General features: G+C 44.6%; 1 protein-coding gene across 2 annotated transcripts in view; it reads right to left on the bottom strand.

The window, feature by feature from the left end:
- Nucleotides 1-21,004, bottom strand: part of LOC126424862 (uncharacterized) — a 544,468-nt gene that overhangs the window by 333,420 nt on the left and 190,044 nt on the right. For both annotated transcript variants that reach the window (XM_050087676.1, XM_050087677.1), the window contains exons 2-3: nucleotides 8,433-9,765; nucleotides 6,376-6,541 (exon numbers count right to left, since the gene is read on the bottom strand). In XM_050087676.1, the coding sequence (XP_049943633.1) occupies nucleotides 6,376-6,541; nucleotides 8,433-8,545 (279 nt within the window). In that variant the 5' untranslated portion in view covers nucleotides 8,546-9,765. The remainder of the gene's footprint in view (nucleotides 1-6,375; nucleotides 6,542-8,432; nucleotides 9,766-21,004) is intronic.

The following is a 21,004-nucleotide window of genomic DNA, read 5'->3' as shown; positions in this document are numbered from 1 at the left end:
AACAACACTATGTGCAGAGTTGGTTTCTCAATGTCACACATGAAACAAACCAGACTGGACTTTTGTCAACAGTTTCTTTTGCGTTTTGAGCTTGATGGGACCCTTAATAACGTTGTGACAGGTGGCGAAAGCTGGGTGCACCATTTTGACCCTGGAAACAAGGAAGTGTCATTGGAGTTCCGCCACAAAAGATCACCGACGTCAGAAAAGCTTAAAACCATGCCATCAGCAGGTCTAGTCATGTTCGTAGTGTGCTAGGATGTTCACGGTGTGGTGCATTTGGAATTCGTATCCAAACCCGTCACCATAATCTCTGCAAGGTAATGTCAGATCCTCAGAAAACTGAAAACACGACTTCGAACAGTTCGTCGACACATGGGGCATCCTCTCCTCCAGCATGACAATGTCAGACAACACACGAGCGCTGCGACACCTGCAACAATCCAACGCCTTGAGTTCACTGTCATCGATCATCCTCCAAATAGTCCCGACTATGTCGCATCCGATTTTAATCTGTTTTCAAACCCTTTGAGCCCCAGTGGAATCTACCTGTAATCACAGTTTTATTGATTTTTTTTTTAAGTACTTGTGCCTTTTGCATGAAACGGCCGATACTACACTCCTGGAAATTGAAATAAGAACACCGTGAATTCATTGTCCCAGGAAGGGGAAACTTTATTGACACATTCCTGGGGTCAGATACATCACATGATCACACTGACAGAACCACAGGCACATAGACACAGGCAACAGAGCATGCACAATGTCGGCACTAGTACAGTGTATATCCACCTTTCGCAGCAATGCAGGCTGCTATTCTCCCATGGAGACGATCGTAGAGATGCTGGATGTAGTCCTGTGGAACGGCTTGCCATGCCATTTCCACCTGGCGCCTCAGTTGGACCAGCGTTCGTGCTGGACGTGCAGACCGCGTGAGACGACGCTTCATCCAGTCCCAAACATGCTCAATGGGGGACAGATCCGGAGATCTTGCTGGCCAGGGTAGTTGACTTACACCTTCTAGAGCACGTTGGGTGGCACGGGATACATGCGGACGTGCATTGTCCTGTTGGAACAGCAAGTTCCCTTGCCGGTCTAGGAATGGTAGAACGATGGGTTCGATGACGGTTTGGATGTACCGTGCACTATTTAGTGTCCCCTCGACGATCACCAGTGGTGTACGGCCAGTGTAGGAGATCGCTCCCCACACCATGATGCCGGGTGTTGGCCCTGTGTGCCTCGGTCGTATGCAGTCCTGATTGTGGCGCTCACCTGCACGGCGCCAAACACGCATACGACCATCATTGGCACCAAGGCAGAAGCGACTCTCATCGCTGAAGACGACACGTCTCCATTCGTCCCTCCATTCACGCCTGTCGCGACACCACTGGAGGCGGGCTGCACGATGTTGGGGCGTGAGCGGAAGACGGCCTAACGGTGTGCGGGACCGTAGCCCAGCTTCATGGAGACGGTTGCGAATGGTCCTCGCCGATACCCCAGGAGCAACAGTGTCCCTAATTTCCTGGGAAGTGGCGGTGCGGTCCCCTATGGCACTGCGTAGGATCCTACGGTCTTGGCGTGCATCCGTGCGTCGCTGCGGTCCGGTCCCAGGTCGACGGGCACGTGCACCTTCCGCCGACCACTGGCGACAACATCGATGTACTGTGGAGACCTCACGCCCCACGTGTTGAGCAATTCGGCGGTACGTCCACCCGGCCTCCCGCATGCCCACTATACGCCCTCGCTCAAAGTCCGTCAACTGCACATACGGTTCACGTCCACGCTGTCGCGGCATGCTACCAGTGTTAAAGACTGCGATGGAGCTCCGTATGCCACGGCAAACTGGCTGACACTGACGGCAGCGGTGCACAAATGCTGCGCAGCTAGCGCCATTCGACGGCCAACACCGCGGTTCCTGGTGTGTCCGCTGTGCCGTGCGTGTGATCATTGCTTGTACAGCCCTCTCGCAGTGTCCGGAGCAAGTATGGTGGGTCTGACACACCGGTGTCAATGTGTTCTTTTTTCCATTTCCAGGAGTGTATTTCATGACAGAGGCGTCTAACGGTACGCTCACCCGTTTCTTAGAACGTAGTGCATGAAAGCAGTGGCTCACAGCGTTAACAGCAACAGTCGGCACGTATTTGCTACGTGACCATAGCAGATTCGTGTCTGACAATTTTTGTGTAGGTTTTTGTGTAGTTGGTTGGTTTTGGGGAGGGGACCATCGGATTAAGGAGGGATGGGGAAGGAAATCGGCCGTTAGAGTTTGTCTTATTTAAAAATCTTTTAAGTGTTTTATGAAAAATTCAGATGGATTGTTTTTCAGCTCAGCACGGCTTGATACATTAATGAGTCTGCGCACGGCTGCGCACAGTATCTATATATTCCAAAAAACTACTCACGAAACGGCGATTTGTCACGGGTCATAACTCGGTGTCCATTGATCACACAGATAAAGGGTCAGATGTTTTGGATAGCTCGTAGCCTAGCGATTATCTGTGTATGTATCAGAAGAACGGGCATACTGTAGCGTTCCTGCAGCACTGGTACTTGTGCAGAAAACTACAAAAACCGGTTTTTACCAATTTTTGCACCGTGGTCCGCAATCATCTAAATATCTTACCATAGAAAATGGCTCGAATATTAACTGTACATTCTTTAGACCGCCCTTTTTCCGCTTTTGAAAATCTTTATTTGCTTCCAAGATACGCTCTAAGAATCGTATTTATTGGCTACGAAAAGTACCAATTCTGTGGATGGCCGCTTTTATAATTTCTATTCATGGCAAATTTTCGGAATTTTTACGATGTGTTCTCAAGATGTTCTCGGAGAACCGTGAATTTTTTTAAATCTCATTATCCCTTACCGGGACGCAGAGGTTCAAAGTTACCGTGCTGATGCGCGTAAAATATGAATGTAATATTCGGTCTTTTCAACGTCAATAAACTTCAACAGCCGTATACTGTAAGATACTTTATTTTATTCTGAAAGCAACCAGTTTCGTTAATTCATTTTACCATCTTCAGGGCCCATACGCTTTTATCCAAATACACGAACATATCGTTTATTTGGATAAAAGCCTATGGAGCCTGAACATGGCAAAATGAATAGCCGAAAATGGTTGCATTCAAATAAAATATCTTAAAGTGTACGGCTGTTGGTGAAGTTTATTGACATTGAAAAGTACTTAGCAGCCGTGATGGGCCAACAGAGATTTAATATTCGGTCTGTTGTAGTTTTAGCTTACCAAATAAGCAGCAACCAGTCGCAAAATCATGTTTTCTTTATTTACTTTTGCAAATCGATTTCAACTGATTAACAGCCATCATCGGTGCTACAAATACAAGAATAAAAATAAAAATAGTTAATAACAGTGACCAAATGAATAAATGTACATAAAGCAACGTAAAACCAATTAAATGTATATAGTCGCATTAAACCATTTAAAATACACATACAAATTTACCTTGCAACCAATATGTGCAGTGAGTAGTAACACTGTATTAAGCAGAGGTCAAACATAAAGTGATACATCGAGAATTGACTATCACAACGAGAAACCATAAGGGGGCGCTGCAAAGCAAACCCGCCCTCTATGCGAAAAGATACGGCTAAAATAAAAATGAGAAGAAGAAATGACATACAAAGTGAGGTAAAATATAATGATGAACTACTGAAACATTTACAGAAATGGATATATTTGGTCACTGTTATTATTTTTATTTTTATTCTTGTATTTGTAGCACCGATGATGGCTGTTAATGATTTGAAATCGATTTGCAAAAGTAAATAAAGCAAACACGATTTTGCGACTGGTTGCTGCTTATTTGGTAATTTTATGGTTTACGGTCGCTGCACAACTTGGGAACTACATGGAGCCCACCATTCGGTAGTTTTAGCTGTTGTAGTGAACACATGCCAAGGGTTCTTTTGTAACCGCAAGCGTCCTTACGTCAGCAAACTCTGTTCGTAGTCAGCACTGTTTCACCAATAAAACTTTGTGGCACGATATTTGTGTATGATGGACACTTTACGCCTATGCACGCTATCTTGACCTGGAAATTATTCGATAGCGCAACCTGTCAAGGTAAAAACCTTAGAAAAAGTGATTTTGTGATGTGAAATTCTTTTTACTTACAAATCAAACACCGCATTTTTTTGTGTACTGCAAGTGTAACCTAAAAAGGGGCATTCTTCAGTAAAATAGTGTAAAGTGAATTTGCATTGGATGGGAGACAATTTTCTGTAGCCTAATATAGGCAACATATTTCAAGGTATATAAATGTATCGAAACATATTTTAAAAAAATGTGAAAACTTTGCTGACCTATATAATTAGTTTTATGTAGGTGTAAGCTGCACACCATGCTGAGGCAGGTAGAAGAACGGAACCAGCTGAGAAAAAAATGGCGAACATGCTTCTCTTTAAAAGACTCAGAAAGAAAATTGGAGAACCAATTGCCTCCATTCTCATTTCGCCTCTCTCATGAATACACCTTCGCGCTTTTTGTGTTGAACAAGACACTGGCAGTGGGAGAGGAGGAATGAAGAGAGTCATGGTGGGAGAGAGAAACTTGCAGAGGAAGAAAAACAGAGGTGGATGAAGACAACTGCAGTGAGAGAGACAGGAGATAGTGATGGCCAGTGAGAGAGAGTGGCAGTAAAGGAGAAAGAGACTGGTAGAGATAGCAACAGTGGGACCAAGAGAGGAGGCAATGGGAATGAAGAAGATGAGAAAGAGAGGTGGATGAAGGCAATTGCAGTGGGAGAAGGAAAGAGTGATGGCCAGTGAGAGGGAGTGGCAGTAAAGGAGAAAGAGGTGGAGACAGCAGCAGTGGGAGCAGGAGAGGAGGCAATGGGAATGAAAAAGAGTGGTGGGTGGATAGAGACCACACATAGGCTTGTGGAAGGGGGAGGGGGGGGGGGGGGGGAGAGGTCGGAACCTTCCCAGGCCGGTGAAAACAGGAAGGTGTAACGGACGGTATATTTTGGACCGAAATTTTAAACATGTGGGTATAGGGAAAACAATGAGTTGGACCATCCCAAAGTGTTTGTGCTGCTGTGATATGGTAGAGATAGTAGCAGTAGGAACGAAGAACAAACGGAGATGTGTAGGTGAGAGAGGAGACAGTGGCAGTGGAATACACTGTAAGTTAAGCAGAGGAAAAGGAGACAGTGGGAGAGAGAGGTATATAGACAGTTGCAGCGACAGGGAGATAGTGCGTTCTGTGTTAAAAGGTCGCGAATATGTTTGCACGCAAACTTTTTGGACGGAAAGCGGAGTGAGGGTTAAGGCAGCTTGTTCTCCAATTTTCTGTAAGAGTCTTTGAAAGAAAACCATGTTATATATATATATATATATATATATATATATATATATATATATATATAATGTTGCTGTTGTGGTCTTCAGTCCTAAGACTGGTTTGATGCAGCTCTCCATGCTACCCTATCCTGTGCAAGTTTCTTCATCTTCCAGCTACTACTGCAACCTACATCCTTCTGAATCTGCTTAGTGTATTCATCTCTTGGTCTCCCTCTACGATTTTTACCCTCCACACTGCCCTCCAACGCTAAATTTGTGACCCCTTGATACCTGAGAACATGTCTATCAACTGGTCCCTTCTTCTCGTCAAGTTGTGCCACAAACTCCTCTTCTCCCCAGTTCTATTCAATACCTCCTCATTCGTTACGTGATCTACTCATCTAATCTTCAGCATTCTTCTGTAGCACCATATTTCTTCCACATTTCTTCCTGTCCAAACTATTTATCGTCCATGTTTCGCTTCCATACATGGCTACACTCCATACAAATACTTTCAGAAACGACTTCCTGACACTTAAATCTATACTCGATGTTAAAAAATTTCTCTTCTTCAGAAACGCTTTCCTTGCCATTGCCAGTCCACATTTTATATCCTCTCTACTTCGACCATCATCAGTTATTTTGCTCCCCAAATAGCAAAACTCCTTTACTACTTTAAGCGTCTCATTTCGTAATCTAATTCCCTCAGCATCACCCGACTTAATTCGACTACATTCCATTATCCTCGTTTTGCTTTTGTTGATGTTCATCTTATACCCTCCTTTCAAGACACTGTCCATTCCGTTCAACTGCTCTTCCAAGTCCTTTGCTGTCTCTGACAGAATCACAATGTCATCGGCGAACCTCAAAGTATATATATATATATATAATGTTGCTCGGAGGAGGGCGTTTTTCAGCTGGTAATTAACGAAGCACACTAGCATTCTGCAAGAGCTTTTTTTTTTTTTTTTTTCGAGTACCTGAACTGCACTCGATATATGGCACTACACCTACGACTGCTCCACTACTTGAGACAGAGGAGAGACGCAGAACCAGCAGTTAGTGGGGTACCTGTGGCGGGTGGTGGTGCCTGGTGAGCGGCCGGTGGGCGGCGCCGTGCGGCCGGGGGATCATGAGCGGCACCAGCACCGCCGTCGTGACGGCGCCCGCCGCCAGCACCAGCGCCACGCCCAGCACCAGCGCCAGCTTCAGCCGCCCGCCGCCCGCCTTCCGCGTCCTGCGAACCCACACCCGGCGTGTCACCACCTACACTCACGCTCATAAATTAAGGATGATTGCAGAAAGTGGTACCACACAACGTGGCACTACACAAAACTGCCGCTAATAGCATAGGCACATAGGGAACACACACGACACAAATCTGTAAGTCCACGGTATTGGAGATAAGTTGGGAAAATCGTCCCGAAACACACACGCTACAAAACTCCACCGTTTCCTGCGGATGTACCCCGACATCAATATGGGATATGATCACCATGCACACGCACACAGGCCGCACAATGGGTTGGCATACTATGGATCAGGTGGTCGAGCAGCTGCTGGGGTATAGCCTCACATTCTTGCACCACTGCCAGTCGGAGCTCCTGAAGTGTCCTAGGGGTTTGAAAACGTGCAGCCATACGTCGAGCGAGAGCATCCCAGATGTGCTCGATGGGGTTTAGGCCTGGAGAATAGGCAGGCCACTCCATTCGCCTCTGTTTCAAGGTACTCCTCCAAGATGGCAGCTCGGTAGGGTCGTGCGTTATCATCCATCAGGAGCAAAAAAAAAAAAAAAAAAAAATGGTTCAAATGGCTCTGAGCACGATGGGACAACATCTGAGGTCATAAGCTGCCTAGAACTTAGAACTACTTAGACCTAACTAGCCCAAGGACATCACACACATCCATGCCCGAGGCAGGATTCGAACCTGCGACCGTAGCGGTCGCGCGGTTCCAGACTGAAGCGCCTAGAACCGCTCGGCCGCTACGGCCGGCATCAGGAGCAAGGTGGGACCCACTGCACCCCTGAAAAGGCAGACATAATGGTGCAAAATGACGTCCCGATACACCTGACCGGTTACAGTTCCTCTGTCAAAGACATGCAGGGGTGTACGTGCACCAATCATAATCCCACCCCACACCATCAAACCACGACCTCCGTGCAGGTCCCTTTCAAGGACATTAAGAGGTTTGTATCTGCTTCCTGGTTCACGCCAGAAGAAAACCCGGCGAGAATCACTGTTCAGACTATACCTGGACTCGTCCGTGAACATAACCTGGGACCGAAGAACAAGAATGCTCTTTTCTGAGTTCATAATAGGAAAAAACACGGGATCTTCCCATGAAGAAGTTTGAGTCTGATGAATCAGGGCAGTGTCGGTTGCAGACCCATATTGGGGGGTGGGGGGGGGGGGTGTAATGCCAAGACGCGAGAGTGTGGTTACGAAACAAGGGGGGTGGGGGTGAGAAGTGTTCGTACGAAGCAGGTATCATCTCAATTTGGCAGTTTAGGCACGTTAATAAAGTATTTGTCGTGAGAAATGGTGAATTCAGGACGAAGTTTCGGAGGGACTTCGGCGGTTTGCATATAAATCGCGATACTTCAAGTTTTGAAGGGGATCTGTGTGTGAACGATTCAGGAGATATGGTAAACTTCAGAATGAAATTTCCACTCTGCAGCGGAGTGTGCGCTGATATGAAATGTAGCAGATTAAAACCGTTTGCCGGACCGAGACTTGAACTCGGGACCTTTGCCTTGCGCGCAGGTGCTTTACCAACCGAGCTACCCAATCACGACTCACGACCCGTCCTTACAGGTTTAATTCCACTAGCGCCTCCTGTCCTACCTTCCATACTTCACAGAAGCTCGCCTCTAGACCTTACAGAACTAGCACTCCTGGAAGAAAGGATATTGCCACAGCCCGGGGCGGATGTTTCCAGAATGAAATTTTCACTCTGCAGCGGAGTGTGCGCCGATATGTAACCTCCTAGAAGATTAAAACTGTCTGCTGGACCGAGACTAACTGGGGCCAAGGTCCCTAGTTGGCCAAGGTCCCTAGTTCCAGTCTCGTTCCGGCACACAGTTTTAATCTGCCAGGAATCTTCATATGGTAAACTTGTTGACTTACCTTCGACCGGCTGGTCCAGCACCGGAGGCCGCGCCGGAATTGCCCAGGTCATCCTGCTGTGGCAGGATGGTGTACTGCAGCGAGTTCTCTCCGTGGCGCACCGTGCGGTACATGCCGCTCACTTGCTGGAAGGACGAGACGGCTGCCGAGGAAGAAGCAGAGGGCCCCTGGTGGCGGGCGAAGCCCAGAGATCCCAGCAGCGAAGTCCGCCGGGTCTTGCGTCGCACGCTTTGCTGATGCGCCTGGCGAGCCTCGGGGGGGTCAGCCAGACTGGACGCTCATCCACTGGATGACCGGGCTGGAGGCGGGAGTCTCAGGCCGACAAGACCACTGGGGAGACGACTAACTGCCAGCAGGCCACCAAAGTACTGCGCTAACCAACAGCCTAGGGCTTCCAGCAGATTACTGGCCAAGCATTCAGCATTCACTTGGAGGTTCCAAGAGGTCACCAGATCACTGGATCTTCCAGCTGGTCACCAGATTACTGGGCTAACCAACAACCAGACCACTGATGAACTGGCAGGATCCCAACAGGCCAAGTTACTCGTCTGCCGCAGATTCACCTGTTGCCAAAACTACTGAATCGTGCTCGAATCTACTCAGGCCAATCTCTCTATACAGCTGGGCACTTTTGGCACAATCAATCTTCTCCTTACCGCTCACCACTCGTGCAGTCGTGCAACTGGGCAGAGGATGAGCGGAAGACTTCTCGAGAAGAAATTCACCAGACTCTTTCCCTACTTCCTAATATGCCGTGTGATGGGAGGAACGTGGAACACGGTATCAGCCACCTGAGAGCACTACGCTCTAGTGCTATGTTAACAACACACTCCTCCAGGAGAGTGTGATGTGCTTTTGGTGGTCACTAAATCTCAGATGAGGCCTAGTGAATTTTCAGATCCTCTTTGACCAGTGTATCAGAACTTTCTCTGTACTGCTCCGTATTTTCTGAATAACTGATAACTGATAACTGGAAAACAAGCAGATGGCAAATGATTGTGCACAGTCAATATTCTTGTAAAGGCAGTAACAGGCAGCTTTATCTTATCTGAAAAACACCGCTTCCTGTATTTTTGTATTCACATCTGTCTTTCCAAAGCCAGTATGTCTTCCCCAGGATGTTAGGCCTGTTAGATGAAGGTTGAGCTGTGACAGAACTACCACTACTGCTAGCAAATGGTCCAACACTACTGTTTATATACGACGATCGATGAATGCGCTTCAGATCGGAAACGTTTCGGGAAGGCAGTGGGGTGTCTCTTCAGGAGCCGACGTTCCTGTCGGCCGATTCGTCTAGAACTACTTCCTCTTGCTCCATCTGCTGCTTCTCATCCTGCAACAAAAGAGAGGGTAGCTGTCATCCACAAGACTTATCAAATCTATAGTAGGTGGGAGGATAATTGCAGAGGTCACATACACATACACACCTGCCAACGAATATGCCAGGAAATAATGGGAAGGGTACAAGTAAAACCCTGGTACCACCACAGTCTAAGACGGACAGTAGCAAGGTCACATAAAATTTTCGTTGTAAACTGCAGCAGCAGAGCCTCAAACGGCCTGTAAGATTCGGTGTTGGATATATATCCGATGAAGGTGAGTAGCAGGCCTGTTGTTTATATCGGTTCTTTAGAATGGTTTTTACAAAAGGGAGAGTACGTAGAGCAATTAACAGAAGCAAGAAATTCGAAACATCACATTATACAGTGTAACACCTCAAGAAACCCGAAGACCCAAATAAGAATGTCATGATAATTTAAAGTAGGGGACAGTGTTATCCTGACAGGTACGACAACTTTGACAATAATAGAACACCTTAAAGCTTTGATGAACACCAATGTCAATAATTACTATGACATGAAAGAAAGCTAGAAAGAAAGAAAGGTTATTTTAATTAGCTATCAAACATCTTAGTAATAACTGCAAATCAGTACGACGAAAATTAAGTCCAAAGTAATATGTCGGTCAGAGATAACATTTATTGTGAAAGAGAGTTGTAAACGCGGCTAAAAGGAAATTCAATGCGTCTACAATGCTCGATCATGGAAAAGTTAGTCGCTTGCTAGCTTCCTTGCTACCAACTCGAGAGAGATCACCGTTTATTGTACTACAAACGGAACGCTACGACATTGTTTCTATTTTTAAAAAAGTAATATTGTGTGACGGAGATGTTCGGATTTTGTTCTCAGTTATTCTGACTTGAGAACTTGAACTGAAGTGATATTTTGATAGTGTACGATGACTTAATCAACTTTAATTATTGGAGATATTATTGTTGGACTCAACCTTCACCAAAGTGAACAGTTACAACGACGAATGGACATAGTATCGAAGACTGCAATACCTGATTAGCCTGGAGTTGGAAACATTAATACGACCACACGAAGATAATACAAATACGCCGATTGTAAAATTTGTCGTAATTGTCACGATCACCGAATTGAAAAGAATCGTAATTGATCTGATCCACCGGTGTGCCTGTGGTGTGATGATTATAAACTAAACGCTAAGAAGGAACAATAAAATTGTTTGTCAGTAATGGAAATCTCACGTGTTGGCTCCAAAATTAATTGAAATGTGTGATAGTTGATGATCAAAATTAATTAACTGTGAACATTTTAATTGAAAGAGTGGCTTCATCAACATCGGGCATTAAAAGGGAGTGTTTTGCCGAAATAATATCACAACGCACGAAAGCAAGACAGCATTATAGATTATCTCTGGATTTGCTTAGCGAACAATTCTGCCTAGCAACGTAACAACTACTACTGATACTGAACCGCAAATGAATTTTTCTTCGCTTCAGTGGCGTGAAACGACGCCGGTGATGAATGATTCACTCAATGCTGCAATAAATAACTAATCGGGCACAACAAATTATCATAAAACCATAATAGACAATCAAAATCAGCAGTTCGCATCGCTGAGAAGACCGTGCGGACTCCCAAACGGACTTTCATACATTACGCGAGGAGCAATTTTCTTTAGAGATTTTCAGGTGCTGTTCCACGTTATCCGCCGGGGACAACCATCGCTGCGAGTCGCGTCTCCATTCCACCGACCGAGCTGTAGCAGTAGCGGCTCAACATCAACAACGACAACAAAAGGAGAGAGGGGACGTCACAACAGGACTGTTTAGTAACGACCTCTTACCCCTCCCCAAAATCCCCTTTTCTTTAAAATATCAGGTGTCTGATTACAAATGTGTTAACGTGTTAAATACACTGATCAGCCACAACATTATGATGACCGACCTACTATCGACATAAACCCGTCCAGTCGTTATCCGCGACACGTGTCGAGCAGTGGCCGCTAGTCAGACACACGCACTCTAGGCTTACACAATACTTACTCTAACTTAAACTAACTTACGCTAAGGACAACACACACACACACCCGTGTCCGAGCGAGGACTCGAATCTCCGACGGCGGAAGCCGCGCGAATCGTGTCAAGGCGTCTCAGACCACGTGGCGGGATTACAAACATGCAAAACAAAAACACTACGAACTTCTCCAACTAACTAATAATTATATGTTGTCTGGCTAGTCATTGTTGTTGTTGTGGTGGACTTCAGACCTGAGACTGGTTTGATGCAGCTCTCCATGCTACTCTATCCTGTGCAAGCTGCTTCATCTCCCAGTACCTACTACAACCTACATCATTCTGAATCTGCTTAATGTATTCATCTCTTGGTCTCCCTTTACGATTTTTACCCTCCACGCTGCCCTCTAATACTAAATTAGTGATCCCTTGATGCCTCAGAACATGTCCTACCAATCGATCCCTTCTTCTAGTCAAGTTGTGCCACAAACTCCTCTTCTCCCCAATTCTATTCAATACCTCCTCATTAGTTATGTGTTCTACCCATCCTATTTTCAGCATTCTTCTGTAGCATCACATTTCGAAAGCTTCTTTTCTCTTCTTGTCCAAACTATTTATCGTCCATGTTTCACTTCCATACATGGCCACACTCCATACAAATACTTTCAGAAACGACTTCCTGACACTTAAATCTATACTCGATGTTACCAAATTTCTCTTCTCCAGAAACGCTTTCCTTGCCATTGCCAGTCTACATTTTATATCCTGTCTTCTTCGACCATCATCAGTTATTTTGCTCCACAAATAGCAAAACTCTTTTACTACTTTAAGTGCTTCATTTCCTAATCTAATTCCCTCAGCATCATCCGACTTAGACTACATTCCATTATCCTCGTTTTGCTTTTGTTGATGTTCACCTTATATCCTCCATTCAATACACTGTCCATTCCGTTCAACTGCTCTTCCAAGTCCTTTGCTCTCTCTGACAGAATTACTATGTCATCGGCGAACCTCAAAGTTTTTATTTCTTCTCCATGGATTTTAATACCTACTCCGAATTTTTCTTTTGTTTCCTTCACTGCTTGCTCAATATACAGATATAATAACATCGGGGAGAGGCTACAACCCTGTCCCTTCCCAACCACTGCTTCCCTTTCATGCCCCTCAACTCTTATAACAGCCATCAGCTTTCTGTACAAATTGTAAATAGCCTTTCGTTCCCTGTATTTTACCCCTACCACCTTCAGAATCTGAAAGAGAGTATTCCAGTCATTGTTGTCAAAAGCTTTCTCTAAGTCTACAAATTCTAGAAACGTAGGTTTGCCTTTCCTTAATCTTTCTTCTAAGATAAGTCGTAGGGTCAGTATTGCCTCACGTGTTCCAACATTTCTACAGAAACCAAACTGATCTTCCCCGACGTCGGCTTCTACTAGTTTTTCCATTCGTCTATAAAGAATTCGCCTTAGTATTTTGCATCCGTGACTTACTAAACTGATAGTTCGGTAATTTTCACATCTGTCAACACCAGCTTTCTTTGGGACTGGAATTATTATATTCTTCTTGAAGTCTGAAGGTATTTCTCCTGTCTCATACATCTTGCTCACCAGATGGTAGAGTTTAGTCAGGACTGGCTCTCCCAAGGCTGTCATTCCATAAATATTGTTTATCCCATGACTGCGTCTAACGATGCTAGGAGCCAAAATTTCATTTATGTTACCACAAGATAGATTCTCAGTGAAATTAAGACCCCTACGATGTTATGGGCTAAGCAATATTTATGGACTGATGATGATGATACAGTCAGACGCAACCGGAACTGCCGCCAACAGTTTTGGTGAGCACTGGCACGAAACCAACTCCGTAGTTGCACAGTGTACGTCCGGCAGCTCGTGACGTAGCGGACCGCGGCATATTGCGGCGCGGTCACGTGCCGTGTTGATATTGGCCGGCGCCGTGCCGACGGGAAAGGCTGCAGCCTAATCAGGCGGCGGAGATTGAGTTTCGCTGGGGGGTGGCGGGCTTTGTCTGACCCCGTGCGCCGGCTAATGAGGCCCGGTGTACACACACCACCCACGCCGGCTTAACACGTGTGTCCACTCGCGGTGTCACCCGGCCCGCAGGGGACGTGACCGGGTTACGCTTCTCCGCATGGGAGATGGGGGTGGGGGGTGGGGGCAGGGCTGCGGAGAAAGGCGAAGCTGGTCTCCGGCGAAAGCCACAGCGGGGGGCAGGCTAGCAGGCCATACAGAGGTCGCCCACAGCGGCCAGCCGCATTCACTGCTGGTCATTAAAAATGTAGCATCGTTAAGTGGCATGGAACAAACAACAAAATGGTACGGAGTGTGTGTACCCTTTATTAGGGGTACTGAGACGATTAAAGCTGTACCTCGGATTCTACAATATTCAGTTGGTTAATGTATCAGATATTACAATACCTTTGGCGCCTTTCATGCTCTTCAATAGGAGCTGAATGCTCAAATATCAGCAAACAATACCCGGAGTAGAGGGAGCAGGGTTGCAGAGTGTAGTGACAAGGCGCGTTCACTACTGGTCATTGAAAATGTAGCACCCTGAAAGCGGCATGCAACAAATAAAGTGGTATGGAATGTGTGTACTACATGTTAGGAGTACTAAAACGATTAAACCCGTGTATCGGATTCTACAATACTGACTTAATGTATCAGATACTACAACACGTTCAATGCTTATCGTGTCCTTCAATAGAAGTTGTTAGGCTCAAATATCAGCAAATAATGGCCGGAGATTTCCGGAGCAGCAGGGAGCTTGGTAACAGTGTGTACACCGGTCGTCCGTAGCGACTAGTCGCGTTCATTGCTTGTCATTAAAATGCAACACCTTGAAAGAGGCATGCAAGAAATAACAAAATGGTACGCACTGTGCGTACTACATGTTAGGGATACTATCTCGATCAAAGCCATGTATCGCATTCTAAAATTTTGAATTTGGCAATGTATCATATACTACAATACTTCATTCCTTGAATCGACTACTTTAATAGAAGTATGTATGCTTACACATCAGCAAGCAATAGCCGGAGTTTTTCAATGTATAAAGTATACAGCCAGCTGGTTACAAAAGGTTAATGTAAAAATCTTGGTCCGCAGCTTGTCGTCGGGCGGTAGCGTTCTCGCTTCCCGCGCCTGGGTTTCCGGGTTCGATTCCCGGCGGGGTCATGGATTTTCTCTGCCTCGTGATGACTGGGTGTTGTGTGCTGTCCTTAGGTTAGTTAGGTTTAAGTAGTTCTAAGTTCCAGGGGACTCATGACCATAGATGTTAAGTCCCATAGTGCTCAGAGCCATCTGAACCATTTTTTAAAAATCTTGACAAGGTTTTACTACCACTGAGGGTATCTTCCTCAACAGGAAACTGACATAAGTTATATGACATAAAAATTGTGAACAGGAACTTAAGTCAACTGTTTGACTTGAGCTCCTTTCCTCGTCATGGACCCTTACAATTTTAACGTCACGTAATTTGCACTGAAAAGCCAAGGAACTGCTACACCTGCCTAATATCGCGGAGGGCCCCTTGAGCACGCAGAAGTGCCGCAACAAGACGTAGCATGGACTCGACTAATGTCTGAAGTAGTGCAGGAGGGAACTGACACCATGAATCCTGTAGAGCTGTCCATAAATCCGTAAGAGTACGAGCGGGTGGAGATCTCTGTAGAACAGCACGTTGCAAGGCATGCCCGATATGCTCAATAATGTTCATGTCTGTGGAGTCTAGTGGCTAGCGTAAGTGTTTAAACTCAGAAGAATGTTCTTACAGCCACTCTGTAGCAATTCTGCACGTGTGCCGTGTCGCATTGTCCAGTTCGAATTGTCCAATTCCGTCGGAACGCACAATGGACACGAATGGCTGTAAGTAATCAGACAGGATGCTTACGTACATGTCACCTATCAGAATCGTATCTTGACATATCTGCGGTACCATATCACTCCAATTGCACACGCCCCACACCATTACATAGCCTCCACCAGCTTGAACAGTCCATGGATTCATGAGGTTGTCTCCATACACGCACACGTCCATCCGCTCGATACAATTTGAAACGAGACTCGTCCGATGAGGCAACTTGTTTAAATTCATCAACAGTCCAATGTCGGTGTTGACGGGCGAGGCTTAAAGCATTGTGTCGTGCAGTATTCGCGTAAGTGTTGCACTTCTGTCATGTTGAACGATTCTCTTCAGTCGTCGTTGGTCCCATTCTTGCGGCAGCGATGTCGGGGATTTGGTGTTTTACCGAATTCCCGATACTCACTGTACACTCACGAAATAGTCGTTCGGGAAAACACCCACTTCATCGCTACCTCTGAGATGCTGTGTCCAATCGCTCGTGCGCTGACTATAACACCACATTCAGACTCACTTAAATCTTGACAACCTTCCGTTGTAGCAGCTGTAACCGATCTATCACTACGCCAGATCCTTGTTGTCTGACATAAGCGTTGCCGACCGCAGCTCCGTATTGTGCCCGTTTACATATCTCTGTATTTGAATACGGATGCCTACACCAGTTTGTTTGGCGCTTCAGTGTATCAGCGAATAATACCAGGAGATTTTCGGTGTATAGAGTATACTGCCAACTGGTTGCCCAAATCTAGTGAAAAATTTTGAAAGTATTTTAGTACCAATGAAGGTATCTTCCTCACAAGGAAAGTCACATAAATTACATGACGTTAAAATTGTAAACATATTTGATGAGCTAAGGGTCCAAGGTCAAATGTTTTACTTGAGCTCCTTAGCTCATCATGTACTTTGCATGCATTTCGAATGTTACGTTATTTATGTGACTCTCCTTTTAAAGAATATCCAAAAACCTTGTCAAGGTTTGTACCATAAATTTATGCAGCTGGATGTCTGTATACTTTATATATTGAAAATTTATTTACAGTTCCTGCTGTCAGCCATGTTTAAAATTTTGAGAATATTCGGAGACAAAAAAATAATCAATACTTGGCATCGTGGAAAATAATTATAATATGCTGCAGCATAGAAACAACAATGTTCGACGATGGCAAGCTGATTTTGTTTGTATTTTCTGTCGATGTCGCTCTGATTTCATCGTACTAGGGATGTTGCAGTAGGTGGTTTGATGCGGCCAGCCACGAATTCCTTTCCTGTGCTAACCTCTTCACCTCAGAGCACTTGCAACCTACGTCCTCACTTATTTGCTTGACGTATTCCAATCTCTGTCTTCCTCTACAGTTTTTGCCCTCTACAGCTCCCTCTAGTACCATGGAAGTCATTCCCTCATGTCTTAGTAGACGTCCTATCATCCTGTCCCTTCTCCTTATCAGTGTTTTCCACATATTCCTTTCCTCTCCGATTCTGCGTAGAACCTCCTCATTCCTTACCTTATCAGTCCACCTAATTTTCAACATTCTTCTATAGCACCACATCTCAAATGCTTCGATTCTCTTCTGTTCCGGTTTTCCCACAGTCCATGTTTCACAATGCTATACTCCAGACGTACATCCTCAGAAATGTCTTCCTCAAATTAAGGCCGGTATTTGATATTAGTAGACTTATCTTGGCCAGAAATGCCTCTTTGCCATAGCGAGTCTGCTTTTGATGTCCTCCTTGCTCCATCCGTCATTGGTTATTTTACTGCCTATGTAGCAGAATTCCTTAACTTCATTTTCGTGACCATCAATCCTGATGTTAAGTTTCTCGCTGTTCTCATTTCTACTACTTCTCATTACCTTCGTCTTTCTCCGATTTACTCTCAAACCATACTGTGTACTCATTAGACTGTTCATTCCGTTCAGCAGATCATTTAATTCTTCTTCACTTTCACTCAGGATAGCAATGTCATCAGCGAATCGTATCATTGACATCCTTTCACCTTGTATTTAAATTCCACTCCTGAACCTTTCTTTTATTTCCATCATTGCTTCCTCGATGTACAGATTGAAGAGTAGGGGCGAAAGGCTACGGCCTTGTCTTACACCCTTCTTAATACAAGCACTTCGTTCTCGATCGTCCACTCTTATTATTCCCTCTTGGTTGTTGTACATATTGTATATGACCCGTCTCTCCCTATAGCTTATCCCTACTTGAATCTCGAACAGCTTGCACCATTTTATATTGTCGAACGCTTTTTCCAGGTCGACAAATCCTATGAAAGTGTCTTGATTTTTCTTTAGCCTTGCTTCCATTATTAGCCGTAACGTCAGAATTGCTTCTCTCGTCCCTTTACTTTTCCTAAAGCCAAACTGATCGTCACCTAGCGCATTCTCAATTTTCTTTTCCATTCCTCTGTATAATATTCTTGTAAGCAGCTTCGATGCATGAGCTGTTAAGCAGATTGTGCGATAATTCTCGCACTTGTCAGCTCTTGCCGTCTTCGGAATTGTGTGGATGATGCTTTTCCGAAAGTCTACACACCAACGTGAATAGTCGTTTTGTTGCCACTTCCCCCAATGATTTTAGAAATTCTGATGGAATGTTATCTATCCCCTCTGCCTTATTTGACCGTAAGTCCTCCAAAGCTCTTTTAAATTCCGATTCTAATACTGGATCCCCTATATCTTCTAAATCGACTCCTGTTTCTTCTTCTATCACATCAGACAAATCTTCACCCTCATAGAGGCTTTCAATGTATTCTTTCCACCTATCTGCTCTCTCCTCTGCATTTAACAGTGGAATTCCACTCTTAATGTTACCACCGTTGCTTTTAATGTCACTAAAGGTTGTTTTGACTTTCCTGTATGCTGTGTCTGTCCTTCCGACAATCATATCTTTTTCGATGTCTTCACATTTTTCCTGCAGCCATTTCGTCTTAGCTTCCCTGCACTTCCTATTTATTTCATTCCTCTGCGACTTGTATTTCTGTATTCCTGATTTTCCTGGAACATGTTTGTACTTCCTCCGTTCATCAATCAACTGAAGTATTTCTTCTGTTACCCATGGTTTCTTCGCAGCTACCTCCTTTGTACCTATGTTTTCCTTCCCAACTTCTGTAATGCCACTGTATCAGCCCTAATTTCTCGTATCATTGTAGTCCTTAACCGCAGTGTACATTGGCGGCAGTAGAGTAGTTTGCCATTCAGCTTCAAATGCCGGTTCTCTAAAGTTTCTCAATAGAGTTTTTCGAAGAGAACGTCACCTTCCCTCCAGGAGTTTCCATTTCAGTTCACGAAGCATCTTCGTAACACTTACGTGGTGTTGGAAGCCTCCGAACTGCTTCGTTATCTTCTTTCAGTCCGACGTGGTGCGGATCCCCAACACGTGATCAGTTCTCAAGAATAGGTCGCACCAGTGTCCTACATGAGGTCTCCTTTACAGGTGAATCACCATTTCCTAAAATTCTCCCAATAAATGGAAATCGATCATCCGCCTTCCCTACCAATGCTCTCACACGCTTGTTAAATTTCATATCGCATTGCAGCGTTACGCCCAGATATTTCAGTTTGACTGTGTCAAGCAGGACACAAGTAATACTGTACCTGAACATTACAGATTTGTTCTTCCTACTCAGCTGCATTAACTTGCATTTTTCAGCATTCAGAGCTAGCTAGCAGTCATCAGATAAACTATAAATTTTGTCTACGTCGTCTTGTCAATTTCGACACCTTACCGTATATAACAGCCTCATCAGCATATTGCTGCCCACCCTATCCGAAAAATCATTTAAGTTTATAGAGAAATTAATACTTTTGCTTATGGCATAGTTTTTGTTTTAAGATGAAGGCTACCCATTAGTTGCATTTGGTTTTCCTCATGCTTCCAAGATATGTAGTCGGTCTCCTCTGACGGAAATCGATAGTCTGAGTACAATTTTTTTTAATCATAGACTGGAATAAACGAAACAAATTCTACACATTTTGGATCGATGTTTCATTCACGACTGTGTTGCAGTTTGCGAGATTATAGTGTAATTTTCGTTTTACGAGTGTCAAAAACAGCTGCCGAGATCAAGGTTCTTGCACTTTGGAGAACAGCAACAATAAATGAAAATTTGATACAATATGATAATTTTTGAGAAATAGAAATAATACATTAATCTAATCGTTTAGGGTTCAACATAAATTTGAACGATTAGTTTAATAAACGTGCGTTAAGGAGTTAAAACGTAAAAGAACATCATTTTTGTCACAGAAACCAGAAAAGAGTCACTAACTGGATGTGTCACAAAGAGACGTATTTTTGTCTAAGTCTACATATCACCTTCAGATCACTCTCGGAAATATGTCAGCGTATAGAATACGTCTCATCCACATTGTTTGGATAACTTGGTACACGTTCGTATGAGAGTTAAATTCCATAAATTGATAGCTATGCCAACGAGATCATACCATATACACCGATTCTAAACTATCATTCCTAAAATTGCGATCAGACAAAATATACACTGTAATTACTTTACACCCGAATTCAATTTTAATACGCACGGCTTAGGAATAAGTCTTTTTTGTCTCGTTGCTATAGCGAGAAATCTATGGAAGCCGTCTCTTATATGAACCTGTACTACGTTATATAGGCGGTTTGGTCCATCCGTATTCTATACGTTGACATTATATTTTACGATGAGTGATCTGAAGACGGTTTTATGAGCAACCGAAACTAGTTTTCAAATTTTAATTGTTTGCGATAAATTTAGGCAAAATATTTTTGTAATTCATCTAATGACGTCACGTATTGTTATAACTTTATGTTGTTACCCATTCAGGTTTGGACAGTTATGCACAGGATTGATCAATGGCACCTTGGAGCGCCAAGCTGATAAGGAGACCAGGGAGTCACAACTGTAAGATTTCCATACAGGCTGTGGTGGACACTGAGACAGGTGAAAGTATGTGACAACAGAAGCAAAAATGTCCTGCACGCATGGGTTCCCAGATGAGCTGTTTGTGAAACAGTGGCGAAAATGTGCTAGGACTGAATGAGATTTCCACTCTGCAGCGGAGTGAATTAAAACTGTGTGCCGGACCGAGACTCGAAGTCGGTACATTTGCCTCTCCCGGGCAAAGGCAAAGGCAAAGGTGCAACCGGCCGCTGTGGCCGAGCGGTTCTAGGAGCGCAGTCCGGAACCGCGCGACTGCTACGGTCGCAGGTTCGAATCCTGCCTCAGGCATGGATGTGTGTGATGTCCTTAGGTTAGTTAGGTTTAAGTAGTTCTAAGTTCTAGGGGACTGATGATCACAGCTGTTAAGTCCCATAGTGCTCAGAGCCATTTGAACCATTTTTTAGAGGCCAGACAGGGGTACTGTAAGCAGTCTCT

The sequence above is a fragment of the Schistocerca serialis genome, chromosome 10 (genome assembly GCF_023864345.2).
Source record: "Schistocerca serialis cubense isolate TAMUIC-IGC-003099 chromosome 10, iqSchSeri2.2, whole genome shotgun sequence".
Lineage (NCBI taxonomy): Eukaryota > Metazoa > Arthropoda > Insecta > Orthoptera > Acrididae > Schistocerca > Schistocerca serialis.
Note: the sequence above shows the minus strand (reverse complement) of the source record. Positions and strands in the feature narration are given on the sequence as shown.